The following is a 17,399-nucleotide window of genomic DNA, read 5'->3' on the forward strand; positions in this document are numbered from 1 at the left end:
GCAGCCGCCCCGATCTCTGCAGCTCTGGACCCAGAAGCTACTGCAAAGGTCACTTGCTGTTAATGTCAGAATCATTGTTGAAGCCAGTGATTGGCTGAGCAGTTCTGTGTATAATGAATGGCATGTGACAACTGTAGCAGCTTCCAGAAGTGGAGAAGCGAGGACCAGGGTATCTATACTGGACTGGGAGGCCATTTAAGAGGTGAGTATGGCTTATTTTTTATATTTTACCATTCCTTGTTCATTCAATTTTATTTTTTTAAGTCCCGAAAAACCATTTAAGGGCTCAGTCAGACGAGCGATTTTTGGGCACATGAATATGAGCGCTAAAAAATCACGTCACAAATCGCATGACCAGGCAAAATTTCTAAGCACAGAAGAGCCGATCTTCATGTGCCTGAAATTCACCCATTCCCTGGAGCAGCTGCGCTTGAAGAAGCGCAGCTGCTGCAGGAGGAGAGAGAGAAGAAGCCTCACAGGGCTTCAGGATTTCCCCAGAGCAGGGAGAGATGGAGTGAACCTATTGGGGATTTTCCTATAGCAGGGAGAGATGAAGTGGGGCTATGGGTTAATCCCCCCATAGCTCTGCTCTCTCTCTTGCTATGGGGAAATTGACCATAGCTCCCATCTATCTCCCTGCTATGGGGAAATCCCCATAGTGCAGAGAGAGTGGGCAGGGCTTGAAAGAGTGTGTGGGGCTATAGGGATCTCACAGAGATTCTCTATAGCAAACCATAGAGGGGGCAGGGCTAGGGGGTGGATCCCTTTAGCCCTGCCCCTCTTCCCACGATCTCAGGGAAAGCCCCTGGGGTGAAGGCCTGTAACTTCACCCCCTCTCTCTCCCTGCTACAGGGAATCCCCTTGAGGAGGGAGGGGGAGTGAGTCCCCTACTGCCCCCGCTGCTGGGCAATTGCCCAGTAGCGGGGCAGGAGGAATATCCCCCTGCTTAGAGCAGGGCATTTAAAAGCTGCTGCCCAGATGCACTTTTTAAACGCTCATCTAACCGAGGCCTTTGAAACTAAAAAAAAAAAGCCATAATGAAAACTATATAAAAATGGTACCATAAATAGTTCTACCTACATACGTAACTATTTTAGCCTTACTGTAAATGGCTTTAGGTAAATATGGAAATGATACAACTAATCAAATACTACAGTATGTGTAAAATTCCACAAAACATAGTGATTTCTCTACAATTTCATATTTGCTGTAACCTTCATGCAGTCAGACGGACAAAGTATGCACCAGGTAGGAGAAGATGAGATTATACATGGAATTGATTTCTCGGCCCACATTTATACCGACAGCTTTCTTGATTACTGTACGTTTCCCAGAGTAGAGTGATACATTGAATATGGATATGGTCCGATTTGCATTGCTGCAACAAGAAATGGCTGCCTACTATGTTTCAATGCCTTTTAAAGCAAACACTTTTATTAGAAGGATGGATAAACCTCCAAGGTTTATAAGTAGTTGTAACAACAGAGGCATTAAAATAAATATATAAAAAAACATTTACAAGATTCAAAATGGAAAAAAAAAGTCAGCATAGTTATTGGAAGTTCTGGAGCAATACATAAGCCTCTAATGTACACAAGTAACACTGCTTTTATTGTTGGCAATATGGACTTTCCGATATGCAAGGACTCATCTGTGAGTCTAGAATAGCAATCTAAGACATGTCTGAACAGCATTAGAACTATAAGGATTATGAAAAAAAAAAAACACAACTTAATGTATGTTATGCTGAGGCAAAGAACATTAACAATCATATCCTACTGATTGCAGAAAATATTACAACTGAGCAGATGTGCCAAGAAGAAGTATACACCAGACTACTTCGAAACGGCAAGTTCTATTGTAGCAGTATTGATATAAGCCGCAACACAGGGCCCGTCATGAACTCTAGGACTACAGAAGCCATGAGCTAGTAGACATATTATAGAAAAACCTTGATTTCGGTACAGCATCAGTGGAGGGGCTGGCAACTGCTGACTTGCACTTGCCCTTTTAGTATAGCACCAGCTACATGTAGAATTCTCTACTCTAGGGGGTAGCTGTTGATAATGCATTGGTGCTTGCCCCTACTTCTAGGATAGTCATCGCTACAACCTGGCAAGCAGAAGGAGCTAGAAATTGCCCAATTCCTCGCTTTCCTACCCTTTGCAGCATATTTTTTTTTTCTACTTATTAATTAAACCATTTATATGTATATTTATTCACACTGTAAAATTGCTTTGAATATTTGATCATCTTCTATTTAAATCTATAGGTCCATTGAGCCTTACTTTAATTCTAGTATTTCAATGTAAATGACTATAAAACTATCCATAGAAAAAGGACCCTTAAGAGCTTTTACATTCATTTTTTTATCATTTTATTTTATATATAAACTTTCTGAAACACTTTTACATAAATTAACTCCTCTGAGACTAATATTTGATGTACAGTAAATTGTAATTCCTATAAAAATCCATAAACAACTTGTTTCACATAATTTACAAAAAAAAAGAAAAAAAAAACAAAAACAGATTCCTTTGCTCAAACTTGCAGAGAACTCTACTTGCAATATTTTTGTTTTTTTTTTTGTTCAAGGCAAACCATGTTAGCATTGTAAAATCTGTATTTAAAGTCACATGGTAGCATAAGTCACTTGTGCCAATTATTGTCCTTGTCTGTTTTAGAAAGCAGCACGGAAAAAGCGGTTGAGTTGTCTATAAACAGTAATTTTGCTCCACGTTTCAAAATGAACAATGATATATACCACATCCTATGCAGAGAGAAAGAGAGAGAAATCGAGAAACTACTCTTGGTAAAGCAAAGGTCAACATTTCAATAATATTCAGAAACACTGTACAGATATTCGGTTCTATTCTTTTTTTTTCTTTTAATACAGTGCCTGGATGAATGTAGATTGAGCCTACTGCAAAATCTATAGGCTTTACTCTCCAGTCCAAGTGCAGTGATATGCAAATGTAAACATATTATCTTAAAGCAGATCACCTTTAAGGTCATTCATAAAAACAAAGGGGAGGGTGCCAACAGCATTTTCATTCCCCGGGAAGGCTCTTCTGTTCAGAGTCCAGTACAGATTGTGCTACAGAGAGGATATTTGAGCCAATGTAGAGTCTAGGCTCAAATAACTATGCAGCAAAACAGTTTCCGTCTCCCTTTCTAGAGGAAGCACAAGTATTACGTCTCTTTGGCAGCCTCAGCAAGGCCGTTGTGTTACCTTTTCCCAATCTCGCTTTGTCTGAGAAACTGTATATTGTAAGAGCTGTCTGCTAATTCAGGGTATTGCTCCACAGAGAGTACATAGTACCCATCATATCCTTGTACTTTGCCGGCACTCAGCAGTTGTCTTTTCTCTCCTTCAGTCCACAACCTAGCACCTTCTTCACCATCTCTTACTCTCTGCTGTTCCCTGGCCCAGGCATGGGAAAGAGCTCTTTGTCTTGCTTGCTCTAGGATCCGAGCCTTTTCCTCATCTAGCGTCATGCCGTAACGTACATGCAAGGCCAGGGCACCATACTCCATTTCCACATCAGCAAACCTGCGAGTTCTTCCATTGACTACTGTAGTAGACTGAGACACTGTTACATTGATACCATTTTCTAAGGTTTTGCGGCCACTGGTCAACCTCAACGTAGAAAGGTCGCTTTCGGGAGTGGTGGTTTTGATGAAATAGTGAGTGTCTCGCCCTTCTATGGTGAAATGTAGATTCTCTAGGTAGAAGGCAGAGTTGAGAACTGCTGCCACCTTGATGCAATCCTCGTTTGCAATATTGAGAACATTAGTGATGACTTTGCCTTGATTGACAGCCAGCATGACTCCTTTTCCGATCAATGATTTCACAGTAGCAAACCATAGCCATGATTTTTCTTCTCTTGTTTTATGTTTACTTATCTGGATCTCTGGGACTTTCCCCAGAGATAAGAAAGCCTTCGCCTGCCTTGAAACTTGCTGTTGCACTCCAGAAAGTGGCTGAAAAACAAATAGTTAAGATGCAAATTATTTATATGGAAACACAAAATGTCATCTAAATGCATTACATTTTGGCCATGTTATGTTCTGGTTTGCTTGCTTTACAAGTCACAATAAGCTGTCGCAGAGCTGTACACTTTACTTTTATTTACGGCCAATAAGATTGAGTAATTTGACTTTTCCCACCATTGCATTTGCTTTGTTTCTACTTATACTAGAAAATTGTTTACAACACAACGAATATGTTATATTAAAGGGGGCCCATTTGTCTTTAGAAGCTTGTAAGCCAAAGATAAATACCGACTTAACAGTCAACTTATAATAACAAAAACTAACACAAAAACCAACATCTATCCAAAAATGGCTATACCATAGATTTAATGCAAGATAGTGCATTATATATGTATCACTACTAGTCCATATTTACTATGGATTTAAAGTGATAGAATATGCTGCTGATTTACAAGGGCGCATACTTAAAAAGGGTTTTCATTTTTGTAAACAGAGTATAATCATTATGGCCCGATATACAACCTTCTAATATAGTTTGGGTAACTATTGTTCTTTTCTTTCAAGATTTCAGCTTGCAGTCAATGTTTAAATATCTATAAGAGTCACAGAAATTTTTAGTAAATAATGAAAATACTTTATTTACCTACCGTATTTTCCTGAAAATAAGACCTAGTAGAGGTTTTGCTGAAGTGCTAAATATAAGGCCTTCCCAGAAAGTAAGACTTAGCTCTGTCCCTGCTGTGTGAGTTTGCTGTAATGAGCGCCCCCTGGTGGCCGGAAGCTGCAATACCTGTCCCTGCTGTACAAGTGGTTCAGGAACTGCTGTGGGTGATTGTGACAGTCTCCAGACAGTGTGTGAGAGCCAGGTCCCTTACAGACCTTATTTTTTGTGGCTCTGTGTGTGTCAGGCAACCAGTTTGTCACTTTGCTTCTTTAGGGGGTGATCGTTACAGTCTCCAGGTAGTGTGTACATGGAAATAATGGTAGTAAAAGAAATTCTTGATAGGATGCACAGTTTGTCTGGTTATGCTGGTTTGTGATGAGAACTACTGTACAGTATATAATAAATGTTCATTTTTTTGTTCAACAATAAATGTGAATTCTTCTTCATGGAAAAATAAGACATCCTCTACAAATAAGACCTAGCACATCTTTGGGAGAAAAAAATAATATAAGACACTGCCTTATTTTGGGGGAAACAGGGTATAATTGAATTACCCCTCTAAAGGCAATAAACACATTTACATAGTAACATAGTATGTTAGGCTGAATGTGCATTTAGTTCAGCCTGGTTTAACCTCCCTATTAGTCCAGAGGAAGGCCAAAAAAACCCCAAAAAACATGCGAGCCAATTAGCTCCTATGGAGGAAAAATTTTTCTTCCTGGCTCCATATGGCAGCCAGAGTAATCTGTGGTTCAGCGTTTGAGATAAACAACCCTGCTGGCCACCTAATGTCTATATCATATCGCACTAGAAAGACATTTAGTCCCCTCTTAAACTCCTCTATTGATTTTGCTATCATCGTGTCCTCAGGCAGAGAGTTCCACAGTCTCACTGCTCTTACAGTAAAGAACCCCCTTCTATGTTGGTGATGAAACCTTTGTTCCTCTAAATGTAGAGGATGCCCCCTTGTTACTGTTGCAGTCCTGGGTATAAACAGATCATGGGAGAGATCCTTGTATTGTCCCTTAATGTATTTATACATAGTTATTTGGTCGCCTCTTAACTGTCTTTTTCCCAGAGTAAATAAGCCCAATTTTGTTAGCCTCTCTGGGTATTCCAGTCCTCTCATTCCGTTTATTAATTTAGTTGCCCGTCTTTGTACCCCTTCAAGAACTACAACATCTTTCCGGAGCACCGATGTCCAGAACTGTGTGCAGTATTCCATGGGAGGCCTGACAAGTGCCTTATATTAGTGGCAGAATAATGTTCTCGTCCCTTGCCCCTATACCTCTTTTAATGCACCCCAAGACTTTATTTGCCTTTGCAGCAGCTGACTGGCATTGATTGCTCCAGTTAAGTCTACAGTCCACTAGTACCCCCAGGTCTTTTTTCATATCATTTTTCCCTAGCAGTACCCCATTTAGTGTATATTGGTGACATCCATTTCTCCTGCCCATGTGCATAACCTTACATTTATCAATATCATTTGCACTGAAACGTTTCTTGTTCATTTGTGTCTTAGGCCTCATGTCCACGGGGAAAATCAGGCCCGCTCCTGATTCTCCATGGAGAATCCGTAGCGGATCCCTTCTGCCCCGCGGACATGAGGCATAAAAATAAGAATTAACTCACCTCTCGCCCGCTCCGGATCTTCCCTTCGCTGCGGCGTCACCTGCTCTGTGTCGCGGCCAGATCTTCTTTCTTCGGCCCGGCGGACGCTCAGGGCACGTCGGTGACGTGCCCCGCGCATGCACCGGCCCGAAGAAAAAAGATCCGGCCGCGACGGAGAGAAGATGGAGCCGCGGCGAAGGGAAGATCCAGAGCAGGTAAGTAAATTCCGATTTTTGTCTCCCGCGGATCCGGACGGCTTCCATGGGCTTCAATAGAAGCCTGCGGGAGCCGTCCCCGCGGGAGACCCGCACGAAAATGGAGCATGGTTTTCATGCTCCATTTTAAAAAAATCCCTTTTATTGACCATCCGTGGGCATTTATCTACCCGCGGGTGGTCAATGCATCCCTATGGGATGCGGATCCGTGTGCAGGAGAAGAGTTAAAATCCGCTGCGGATTTTAATTCTTCTTTTGCCCGTGGACATGAGGCCTTAAATGTAAAATTAAGCAACTTTCTATATAGTCTTCATTAACAAATATTCCTACTATTTTCTTGCTGTATAGTCTGTGCAACTGTTGTACATAGTTGGCTATGATGTTGCTTCAGACATAGATTAAACAGGACACTGGTCCTGTCTCTCTCCCCCTTTTCTAAGGGTTTAAGTTAGCAGTAGAGAAGGGGGAGAAGGTTGTACATAAAGGATAAAGGTACCTTAACAGAGAACACCTGTCACTGCGGTGCTTTCACACAGGAACAATAGTTGCTCAGTGAATGGAGGCGGAGTGGGCCAGAGATCTCTTCTGGCCGTTCACAGATTGAAAAACTCCTGTGTACCCTGAGAGAGAAGTCGCTTGCTAGACGCTCTGTTTCAGTAAGTTGAAAAGAAGCGAACAGCAACTACTGGCTGTGTGTACACGGTACAACTGTTCCAAAAAATTGCTGTTTCAATCAATTTTTTGGGCAATAATCACCCTGTATAAAGGTACCTTAAGAATGTGGAGAGTGGGGGAAATTATCCAAGTCTGCAGGGAGGGGAGAGATCACACAAGCTGTATTAAAGTAGAACTAAAGAGGAAAGCACATATGGTGGTCTGCAAATGGAGGAATTAAATCAGACTGAGCATAGGATAGCACCCTCAGAAGAATCGGTATAGGGAGAGAAAAGGAAATGACACACTATTCAGCCACAAGGGTGAGGAGATCCATTATGGGCTTTAGAAGAAGTCTGTACTGGGATGAGGTTGTGCTTATGAGAGCTGGTGAAGGCAGCAGCATCCTGGACACACAGACCTCACATTCTGCATATATACATGGGAGGATCATACCCACATGAGAAAAGTCTGAAAGGAGGGGGAGATTGAAAACTGCATATTAGGGGGGCTGAAAATGAATGAAGGAATGAAGCTTGCAGTCTAAAATTCCCAGCAACCTTTTTAACTCAAAGTCACAACTAACACATGTAAAAACAGCATTTTTCATGTCAAATGTCTCCACCGCCTTTAAAGAAATCTGTTACAAGGACACCAGTTTCTATAACAATGAATTAGTCAAAAGCAGCTGCTTCTATTTCTGATAGCAACCTGGGCCTAAAGGAAAATACTTCAAAACCTTTTGTGGGATGTAGAAAAACTGTGACACTTTTGTATAAGTGCCGGTTAGGAGCCTCGCTGCTCTTGTGCTTCTCCGGACCTTAATCCAAGCATGTTCATGAACATTTCCATTAAATTAAAATTCACATTTGGAAGGAGGATTTAACTGTATAAGGTTAAGTTCACCCTTCAGCTAAATGGTAATCACTATTTTATTGGCATAACTGACGTATTTTATGCATCGATTATACTCTCCATCCTCCATACAAAGGAGAATAATGTAGTGTTAGCTTATATACAGGTTAGAATATTATCTAGGGAAAATACATTAGTGATTTCATGCTGCTAAACAGTGTACAATACTTGAGTGGCCATGTGAACCGGGCTGAGCTATATGTAAGACTTCCATGCCTGTTACAGAATACTAATGGAATTTGGATATCATCAGTTTTGCTATGGGTAACCAGTATATTGATCCAATTTGTAATCTGCTGATTGTAGAATATAAAGCGGATCTGGCACTATGCAAAACTATTTACTAAAGAGCGGAGGATCATGGGAATGTGCTTTAGTAGATGCCAAAGTTCAAAAGCAATGTACCATACAACAGAGGCGTAACTTGAAGCTCCTGGGCCCCAATGCAAAACTTGTAACAGGGCCCCCAACTATAATGCTTTAGTCATAGTACTGGGTTCCCTATATGAAGAAGAGAGGTCTTATGGGCCCCTAAGGCTCCTGGTCCCGGATGCAACCGCATTCCCCGCACCCTCTATAGTTACGCCAGTGCCATATAACTATTATGGAGTCTCCTGGCCTGATTGGTCAAGGACTATATGGTTGGAACTGTGATTTCATTCAACACACAAGTGACCTTCCTATTGACTAATCAGATCGGGAGACATTGAAATTAGCATATGGTGTGCTTAGTACCCACCGAAGCACATTACCGTAAGCATCTTATAGATGCTCTTTACTAAGGAAGACATATTCACTAACTTTAAAGGGGTTGTCCTGCGACAATAAGTGGGGTTAAACACTTCTGCATGGCCATATTAATGCACTTTGTAATATACATCGTGCATTAAATATTGGCCATACAGAAGTTATATACTTACCCCCTCCCGGTGCTGGCGTCCCCGTCTCCATGGCGACGACCAAACTTCTCCTCTGGTTGCACGAACAGTCGCGCTTGCGCACTGAAGATTCCTCTTCTGGATGGTCCGGGCTCACGAGCTGCGTCCTGGCTCCTCCCTCTTCTCCGCGTCATCGCATAGCTCCGCCTCCGTCACGTGGTGCCGATCAGCCAATGAGGTGGCTGTAATCAGCAGTGGAGCGCAGACTGGAGAAGAACATCCACGGTGCACCATGGGAGAAGACCCGCGGTGCACCGTGGGAGAAGACCAGCGGCGCCATCTTTGAAAGAAGAATCTTCAAAGCTGTAGAACGAAGATCCAGGTAAGCAAATTTTTTTTTTTTTTTAAATAAGAAATGGATGCTGTTTTTACTGTCTACTAAGGTGGGGTCTGTGCAAAAAAAAAAATTATGTTTCGGCGCGGGACAACCCCTTTAAGTATAGTTTTTAGAGAATGTCAAAACATTATAGAGTACAGAAATCCTACAAAATGCTCAGCGCTGTTTCTTATAGGAGTTCAGCATGTATGGAGTTAAAGTCGTCTGAATTAATATATAGTACTGAATGAATTTTCACATTTGTTTTATTGTCAAAGTTTGATGGATAGTTCCCTCTGTCCCTGTTGCTAGTCGCCTGAAGCTAATGAAAAGCCCAGCAAAGTATTAATGCCAGTCACTTTTTTCTCAGTCATTAACACATAATGCATGTATCTGTTCACCAATTAAACTGACTGTCATCTGGAATTCTGCAATTAAATTTAACACCGATATTTCATTTTTCTGACAAGTGAAATTAAAGCCACCACTGTTCCCCACTGGCATTCTGCTTCTATACTACCCAAATGCCATTTTTCGACTTTCAGACCAACATATTACACTGCAAGAGTTTTAGAACGTGTTTAAATAGATTGATCTTTATTTTTGCTTTAGGATGTAATTTTGGAACAGCAAGACTACCCATAGAAAGAACTGCTTATGCTATATACATAATATATAAGCAGAAAGTAAGCAGCTCTTAGCCTGACAAATGAACATTTGATTACTATATTACTGAGGGCTTTAATATAGAGAATAGAAGCATGAAATCCAGCGAAAAGAGTACAAAATTCAGATTTAATCAAATTTCAAATTACTTTTATTCTGAATTATTTATAAATGTAATTAGAAAATGTGGATGTGAACAACAAGAGCTACATAGAAGCTGTAGACTCATATTGACAACAGGGGCTCCGAGAAAAACAATGGTCTAAACTTGTGTACAAAGTAACGCAGCCCATACACATTAGATAGCTATCGGCTGAGTGCTTGGTCAACTGGCAGGTATTTTGCCGAAACACCCCCAGATACCTAATAGCATAGTTAGTAAGGTTGGGAAAAGAAGTCCATCCATCCTGTTCAGCCTAGTAGCCATTTTAGATTTAAAAAAAAAAAAAAGAACTCCTTTCCAACTCCAAATATTGCAATCAGAATAATTTCTGCATCAACACCCTTCCTGAAGTAATGTGAAGGGAGGAGAAAGATGCTACCAGACATATTAGACAGTGGCTTATCTCCCAAGGACAAAAGGATCAGGCAGTTGAAATTGAGCTGCCTGATTGTTACGTCCTCTGACTTCTACAAGTCAGGGGACAGTCTGGAAGTCCTCGCATACAGATATTTAGCCAAGGCTTCTGAAATTGGCAAGTTTGGTCAACATACATCTAATGTTATGGCCATCCTAAATCAAGCCTTGACAATTGCATTCGGACCATAAAGATAAATGAAAGTATTGCCATATGGAAACATCTGTCACTTAGTTGGAAAAGTAAGATTCATTTTGAAGTTACTTTGTGTAAAAATGTCTAAACATACAATGTCCATCACTACAGACTGAAGCGTAATCTGGACATACTCTGGAGCATTATAAGCATATCCAGAACAGTAACTAGAATCTCCTAGGCTCCAATACAAAATCTGTCACAGGGCCCTTAATAATGTCACATCATTTATAGTACTGATCTCCTCATATGGAGCAGAGGGACCTTTTCGGTCTGTGCATCTCACACCTGATTATAGACTATGGAATTGGGGAAACTCCTGGTCCAGTTTGTGAAATATCAGAACCATCTCATCTCTGTGCACTTATCTAATACATGTACTGAGACAGACATGATGCTCTATATAACACCCCTCGTTTCATGATTCTACTTTTGAAGCATGCAGATACGTTCTCTCACTGCATTTCTTCACAGCTTCTGATGACAGGAAAATAAATCTTTTTAATAGACACTCTGGGCATTTGTTAGTTGGCTTGACTGGCTTTCAATTACACACTGGCCAATTTGCTCTGCATTGAACTTCCCAAATAAAATGAAATGATGACAGTTTTGTACTTTCTGCCTCAGATTCATAATAGGATCACTCAACAGTTAGATTTTAGTTTTTTATTGGTGTACTGTATTGTTCTAAATCCAATTCTAAAACTCAAATTGGATCTGTCGGCTAAAGTGTAGAGAGAACAATTTAAAGGGGAAATCTGGTCAAAATGATCTACTGTGTCATAGATAGGATCATACTGCAAGAAACTGTGATCATAGAACCCCTTAACCCTTTGTCCTCCTGGGACATGGTGCCTAAGTGGGCATAAAGGCTCTTTCATTGCACAAGAAGACCCCAATCTTAACAATGTCACATGGTAGCTGAAGGGTTTCTGTTGCAAACTTTGCATTGGGGCTCCGGAGTTTATAGTTACCTATCTGCCTTTTCCTTAAAAGGATATGTTAACTTATAATTATCAGTAGCAGATACAGGTACTGGGCAGTGCCATTTGGTTTTGAGCGCTCTAAAGTACCCTTTAATTCTGGAGATCAGTGGTGGCTTTAGACATCTTCCTACATATATCTATGACATGTCCAAAGGAAAGTAGACTAGATTATCCATTTAAAGGGGTTTTCCAAATTAAAAATACAACGGGGGGACACATGGGAATAAAGAAAAAATAAAATAAAAACTCAGCTGTCTCCTGACGTATTGCTCCCCCACTGCCATTCCAGTCTTCCGTTTCTCTGTTTATTTTCGCTGCTGCTTTCATGTGGTTGTTTACACACATGACTGCTGCAGCCAATAGTAGGCCCTGACACTGGACGCCATCAGCGACATCCTATGGTTCTACATTAGAAGCTCACATGACATGTTTACAGGACATTACTGAAGTGATATCATTAGAGATGAGCAAGCACCAAAATGCTCGGGTGCTCGTTACTCGGGACGAAATTTTCGCGATGCTCGAGGGTTCATTTTGAGTAACGAACCCCATTAAAGTCAATGGGCGACCCGAGCATTTTTGTATATCGCCAATGCTCGCTAAGGTTTTCATTTGTGAAAATCGGGGCAATTCAAGAAAGTGATGGGAACGACACAGCAACGGATAGGGCAGGCGAGGGGCTACATGTTGGGCTGCATCTCAAGTTCCCAGGTCCCACTATTAAGCCACAATAGCGGCAAGAGTGCCCCCCCCCCCCCCCCACTGTCAGCATAAAGATCGTTCTCCTCTGCCATACCTGTAACAGCTGTGGCAGAGAAGAACGATGTTTGCCCATTGAATTCAATGGAGCCAGCAATACAGCAGGTTCCACTGAAAGCAATGGGCTGCCGGCGATCGCGGGATCAATTGTCGGGAAGGGCTTAAATATATAAGCCCTTCCCTGCAATTCATCCAGAAATGTGTTACAATAAAAATATATACCGGCGTATAAGGCGACGGGGCGTATAAGACGACCCCCCAACTGTCACCTTATACGCCAGGAATACAGTGGAGCAAAGAATAAAAATCATTACTCACTTCACCGGTGCTTCTGCGGTGCTCCTGCAGGCTGTCGCTCCCTCCTGGTCCCCGGCTGAGCATTGCTTTCTGGACGCAGTGGTTGAAATCCCCGCCTCCAGAAACACACGTGCCTTCAGCCAATCACAGCCATTCAATGACATCATTGTCATTGGCTGTGATTGGCTGAAGGCACGTGTGTTTCTGGAGGCAGGGATTTAAAGCCCTTCGTAGAGAAAGCAATGCTCTGCCGGGAACCAGGAGGGAGCGACAGCCTGCAGCAGCGGCGCAGAACGCCAGGAGAAGTGAGTAATGATTTTTATTCTTTGCTCCGCTGTATTGCCGGTGTATAAGGTGACAGTTGGGGGGTCGTCTTATACGCCCCGTCGCCTTATACGCCGGTATATATTTTTATTGTAACACATTTCTGGATGAATTGCAGGGAAGGGCTTATATATTTAAGCCCTTCCCGACAATTCATCCTGCGCTCGCCGGCAGCCCATTGCTTTCAGTGGAACCTGCTGTATTGCTGGCTCCATTGAATTCAATGGGCAAACATCGTTCTTCTCTGCCACAGCTGTTACAGCTGTGGCAGAGAAGAATGATTTGTCTTCTATATGTTCTCAATGGGGTTGGCGCTGCTGCCGCTGGCCCCATTGAGCGCATATAGAGAAGAGAACAGAAATCGCAGATCGCACATAGGTGCGATCTGCGATTTCTATGGCCTAAGAAGGACCGTTGGGGTTCTTGAAGCCTAAAATAACTCCTAACACTCTCCCTATAGCAGCTCCGGCATCAACAACACTTTCCCTAAACTATGTCAGAATGCATCTGTGGCGAGCCGCGGGAGGGGCAGATTTTTATACTCGGGTGACACCTAATCTCACCAGCCACTCACTGCAGGGGGGTCGTATAGGGCTTAAACGTTGCAGGGGAAAGTTGTAATGCCTTCCCTGTCTTTCTATTGGCCAGAAAAGCGCGCAAATTTGTCAGGGAAGAAAATTAAAGGAACCCGAACACCGCGTGGTACTCGTTACGAGTAACGAGCATCTCGAACACCCTAATACTCGAACGAGTATCAAGCTCGGACGAGTATGCTCGCTCATCTCTAGATATCATGGATCAGATGCCATGGTGCTGGAGCTCTGACATGGGGCTTCAGCACCACAGTAAACATTTTACTAGAATACAGTTTTTAAGCGGAGAGGGCTCAAAACTGAAAAAAAAATCCGACAACCTCTTTAATAAGAAAAGCAATAGGATTTTAATTCACCAATGACATAACAGGTAAATGGAATGCTGGATTGAGATGTATATATGTTAATCCAGGGATCTTCTGACTGCCGAACTTGGTGTCAGAAAGGAACTTTTCTCTGAAGAGTGTTGATCCAGGGATTATTCTGACTGGAGTCAGGAAGAATTTTTTCCCCTAAAAAGGGATAAATTGGCTGCTACCTCATTGTTTTTTTTGTATTCCTCTGGATCAACAAGGTGGGTGGGGGTGCAAACATGCTGAACTGGATGAAAATTTGTTGTTTTTTTTTCAGCCTAGCACACTATGTTACTATGTGAAGAGAGAAACTTACCGGTACATCATCCCATTGCTGACTCTTCATAAGTTCATAAGACGATTCTGTTAAATCAAGTTTGGGGTGTTGAAAGCCAGGAATAGAATTGTGTAGGTAAAAGCCGAATGTCATCAGCCAACTGTTAATATCTATAAAAGAACAAATATTGCATCACTCACCAGGGGACAAATATTATATAAAATGCTCGTGAAAAATGTAAATCAACCTATCACTACATGTTCAGTCTCTTGGAACAAGTATTCAGATAGAGGGCACTAAATTGAACCCAGATGTAGCATACTCAATAACAATTATGTCACGACCAGTAACCATGTCCCCAAAGCTGCAAAGCAGAAGAAGTGAGGCATACTAGAACCGCAGTTGGGAGGTTCCATCGCACATCCGTCACAAAATACCGGAAGAAATAGTTCTGCATGTAGGGCATTTTCTTCCAGCTGAGCAGAAACCTAATAGCCAATGGGGTCCATTCGGAGTTGTTCGGTTCCGTCATAAGACAGATCCTTTTAGCTAGAGGATTCCCCTTTTCTGCTCCCCAAGCAGGAAAACAAAACCCCCGCTGCAGATGTGAAAGCAGCCTAATTGCCACATAGGTTATAATGTTTAGATATAGTTAAAAACACATCCAAAAGTAATGTAGTGAAATCCCTTGAACAGCACCTTTCTCAGCAGATATTTCTAGCTGTGCATGGAAAACATTCTGAGACGTACAGCTAATTAGCGATCGCATGCGGTCATATACATGTCACTTTCTCTATACACACCATTAAGAAAACACACGCACACCCGTGTCATTTCTTTGACAACACAATCTACTTTTGGACTCATCAAAAGGAATGGTAAATTGGCATTTCCTACAGACAGGGTACCAGCAGAGGCTCAGGTGGCGGCTGACTTGCTGCAGCTTTTCTCATCCACCTCAGGTTAAATAACCTGCGATAAACCTCTAGTCGAAGGAATGGGAAGTTGCTTGTATCCAATACACCTTTGTCAGGAGGAGGGCATCTCATTTCTATGGTTAATAGAGAGCATTTTCACCACTGCGGTGTGAATTAAAGGAATTCTTCACGAAGGCTACAGTCTAGAAGAACTGTCTGCCAAGTCTCTCGGAAATTCTCATTTATACAGCATTTTATTCAATTATCCTCCCTTCACACCAATACAGAAAAAGGCAAAATCACTTATGGAAGTAACAAAGCTCTGCATAACTTGTGAAGAGGGAAAAAATGAAATGTCACTTGCTTGTATTAGAACTGTTTTAACTTAAAGATCAAAGCATCAGTAAAAGTTGGGTTCTATTCCGATCGGGGTAGTGGTCCGACCATTTATACCATGCAGCACCATGTGTGGTCAGCTTTATATGGAAATAACCAACCAATATGGCCTCTGAAACACCATAATAAAGTAATTATAAGCCAATATGTTATTTATAAGCCACCGCTAATATCCGCCCTCTGTATACCGAGCACTAGAATGAAGAATAGCATTAGGTTTAGAGTGACATTCTGTTCCTTGGGGAATAGTCTGAGACTAAACATACCAGGAATTCTCTTGCCGTAAGATATTCATAAGCATGATGGCTACTAATATTGCCGAACCCTCATGTTGAATTGCAGCCAGCTGAGCCACTAGTATTTGCATTGTGAAAGACAATTATCTGCAAACATATTGTACAGTAGCTGTTCCCTAGAAATCTGTGTGATAAACCTCATATATCATTTAAATAGCTGCCTGGGGCAAACTGTCTGAGGGGTTAGACTTGTGCAATCAAATGCCATCAAACTAGCAGTCATTAATCTCAGGCACGGAAGCTTTATTAGTCTACTGGAAATATATAGGTGCTAATTAAAGGTTTTAGAACGTGCACCAAACGGAGAGCCGTATTTCACTACTAGTCCTGCATTGTACGATGTACTATAAAGGAGACCAGGCAATCATGAGCTGAGAATCCCAAGTGGTGGAGTAAAACAACTCAACAAATATTGAAATGGCTGCAGTTCTGTTACTAAAGATTTATGTCACTCTTTGAAATCAATTATTTAGGTCCCTTGATTTATACAGCTCATTACAAGTAATGTCACCCACAAAAGAGAATGGCGTGCAGCAGAGGAGTCACAGTCGAAAAAGTGAGGGGAAGCTGAGAGGTGCAGAATGTTATGCAGGTCCACTTCAGACAACCGGATGTGCAATTGTGCACGCTTCGGTGCAAAATATTTGCACAATCAATGAGGTTGATGAGGTAGATTTGCCTGCGTATTAGTGCATAGTACTGTACTTTTTGCGCATGCAGGGCCTGTTCACATGAGCGAGCAACATGCGGCGCCGTGATTTAAAAAGCTATTTATCCTAATGAAGCTCAGATGTGTTCTTTTTATCACTGAATTGTGCGTCATATTGTACATTTTTGCGTATATTGAGTGCGCATTTGCACACCTTCCATAGACGTCTATGGGGCTCTTGGTGCGCAAATATGAAGGAAAATAGAGCAGGTCCTATTTTTTTTCCTGCTTGCTCGAAATACATGTGCAAAACAAGTTCATTAGAGCAAACCCATTGACCGCAATGGCTTCTATTCTTTGCACATTGAGGGAGTATATTTTATGCGTGCAAAAAAAAGGCACAAATACCGTCATCTGAAGAAGCCCTTAGACAGTGTTATACACTAGTTTTAGGGGCACCGATTCAGTTTAAACTAATCTGGACCAAATTAAGTTTTTGCAAAAGTTCAGTAAACCAGCTGAACTGAAGTTTTCAAAAGTTTGCTACCACTAGTCAAAAGCTACCATAAAAGTATACATCAGCCACTACCAATGTATGCCGGCTCACTCACACGGGCATATGTTTGCTGTGTAATATGCAGTGCTATATGCCCACTGATTTACATTGGGCCATTCAGACCTGCATTTTTGTCTAGCCCATAAAAAAACACAGCATGGCCTATTTTGGTGCGTTATGTGGCCGCGATAAGTACGGCCACACAACAAAACCACTGATTTCAATTGATTTCAGTGGTTTTGTTTTCA

General features: G+C 41.8%; 1 protein-coding gene across 5 annotated transcripts in view; it reads right to left on the bottom strand.

The window, feature by feature from the left end:
- Positions 1-1,412: 1,412 nt before the first annotated feature.
- The window catches only part of TENM3 (teneurin transmembrane protein 3), a 550,183-nt gene continuing 534,196 nt past the window's right edge, over positions 1,413-17,399 (bottom strand). For all 5 annotated transcript variants that reach the window (XM_066573504.1, XM_066573502.1, XM_066573501.1 and 2 more), the window contains 2 exons: positions 14,377-14,507; positions 1,413-3,984 (listed from right to left, as the gene is read on the bottom strand). In XM_066573504.1, the coding sequence (XP_066429601.1) occupies positions 3,229-3,984; positions 14,377-14,507 (887 nt within the window). In that variant the 3' untranslated portion in view covers positions 1,413-3,228. The remainder of the gene's footprint in view (positions 3,985-14,376; positions 14,508-17,399) is intronic.

The sequence above is a fragment of the Eleutherodactylus coqui genome, chromosome 7, assembly GCF_035609145.1.
Source record: "Eleutherodactylus coqui strain aEleCoq1 chromosome 7, aEleCoq1.hap1, whole genome shotgun sequence".
NCBI classification, from domain to species: domain Eukaryota; kingdom Metazoa; phylum Chordata; class Amphibia; order Anura; family Eleutherodactylidae; genus Eleutherodactylus; species Eleutherodactylus coqui.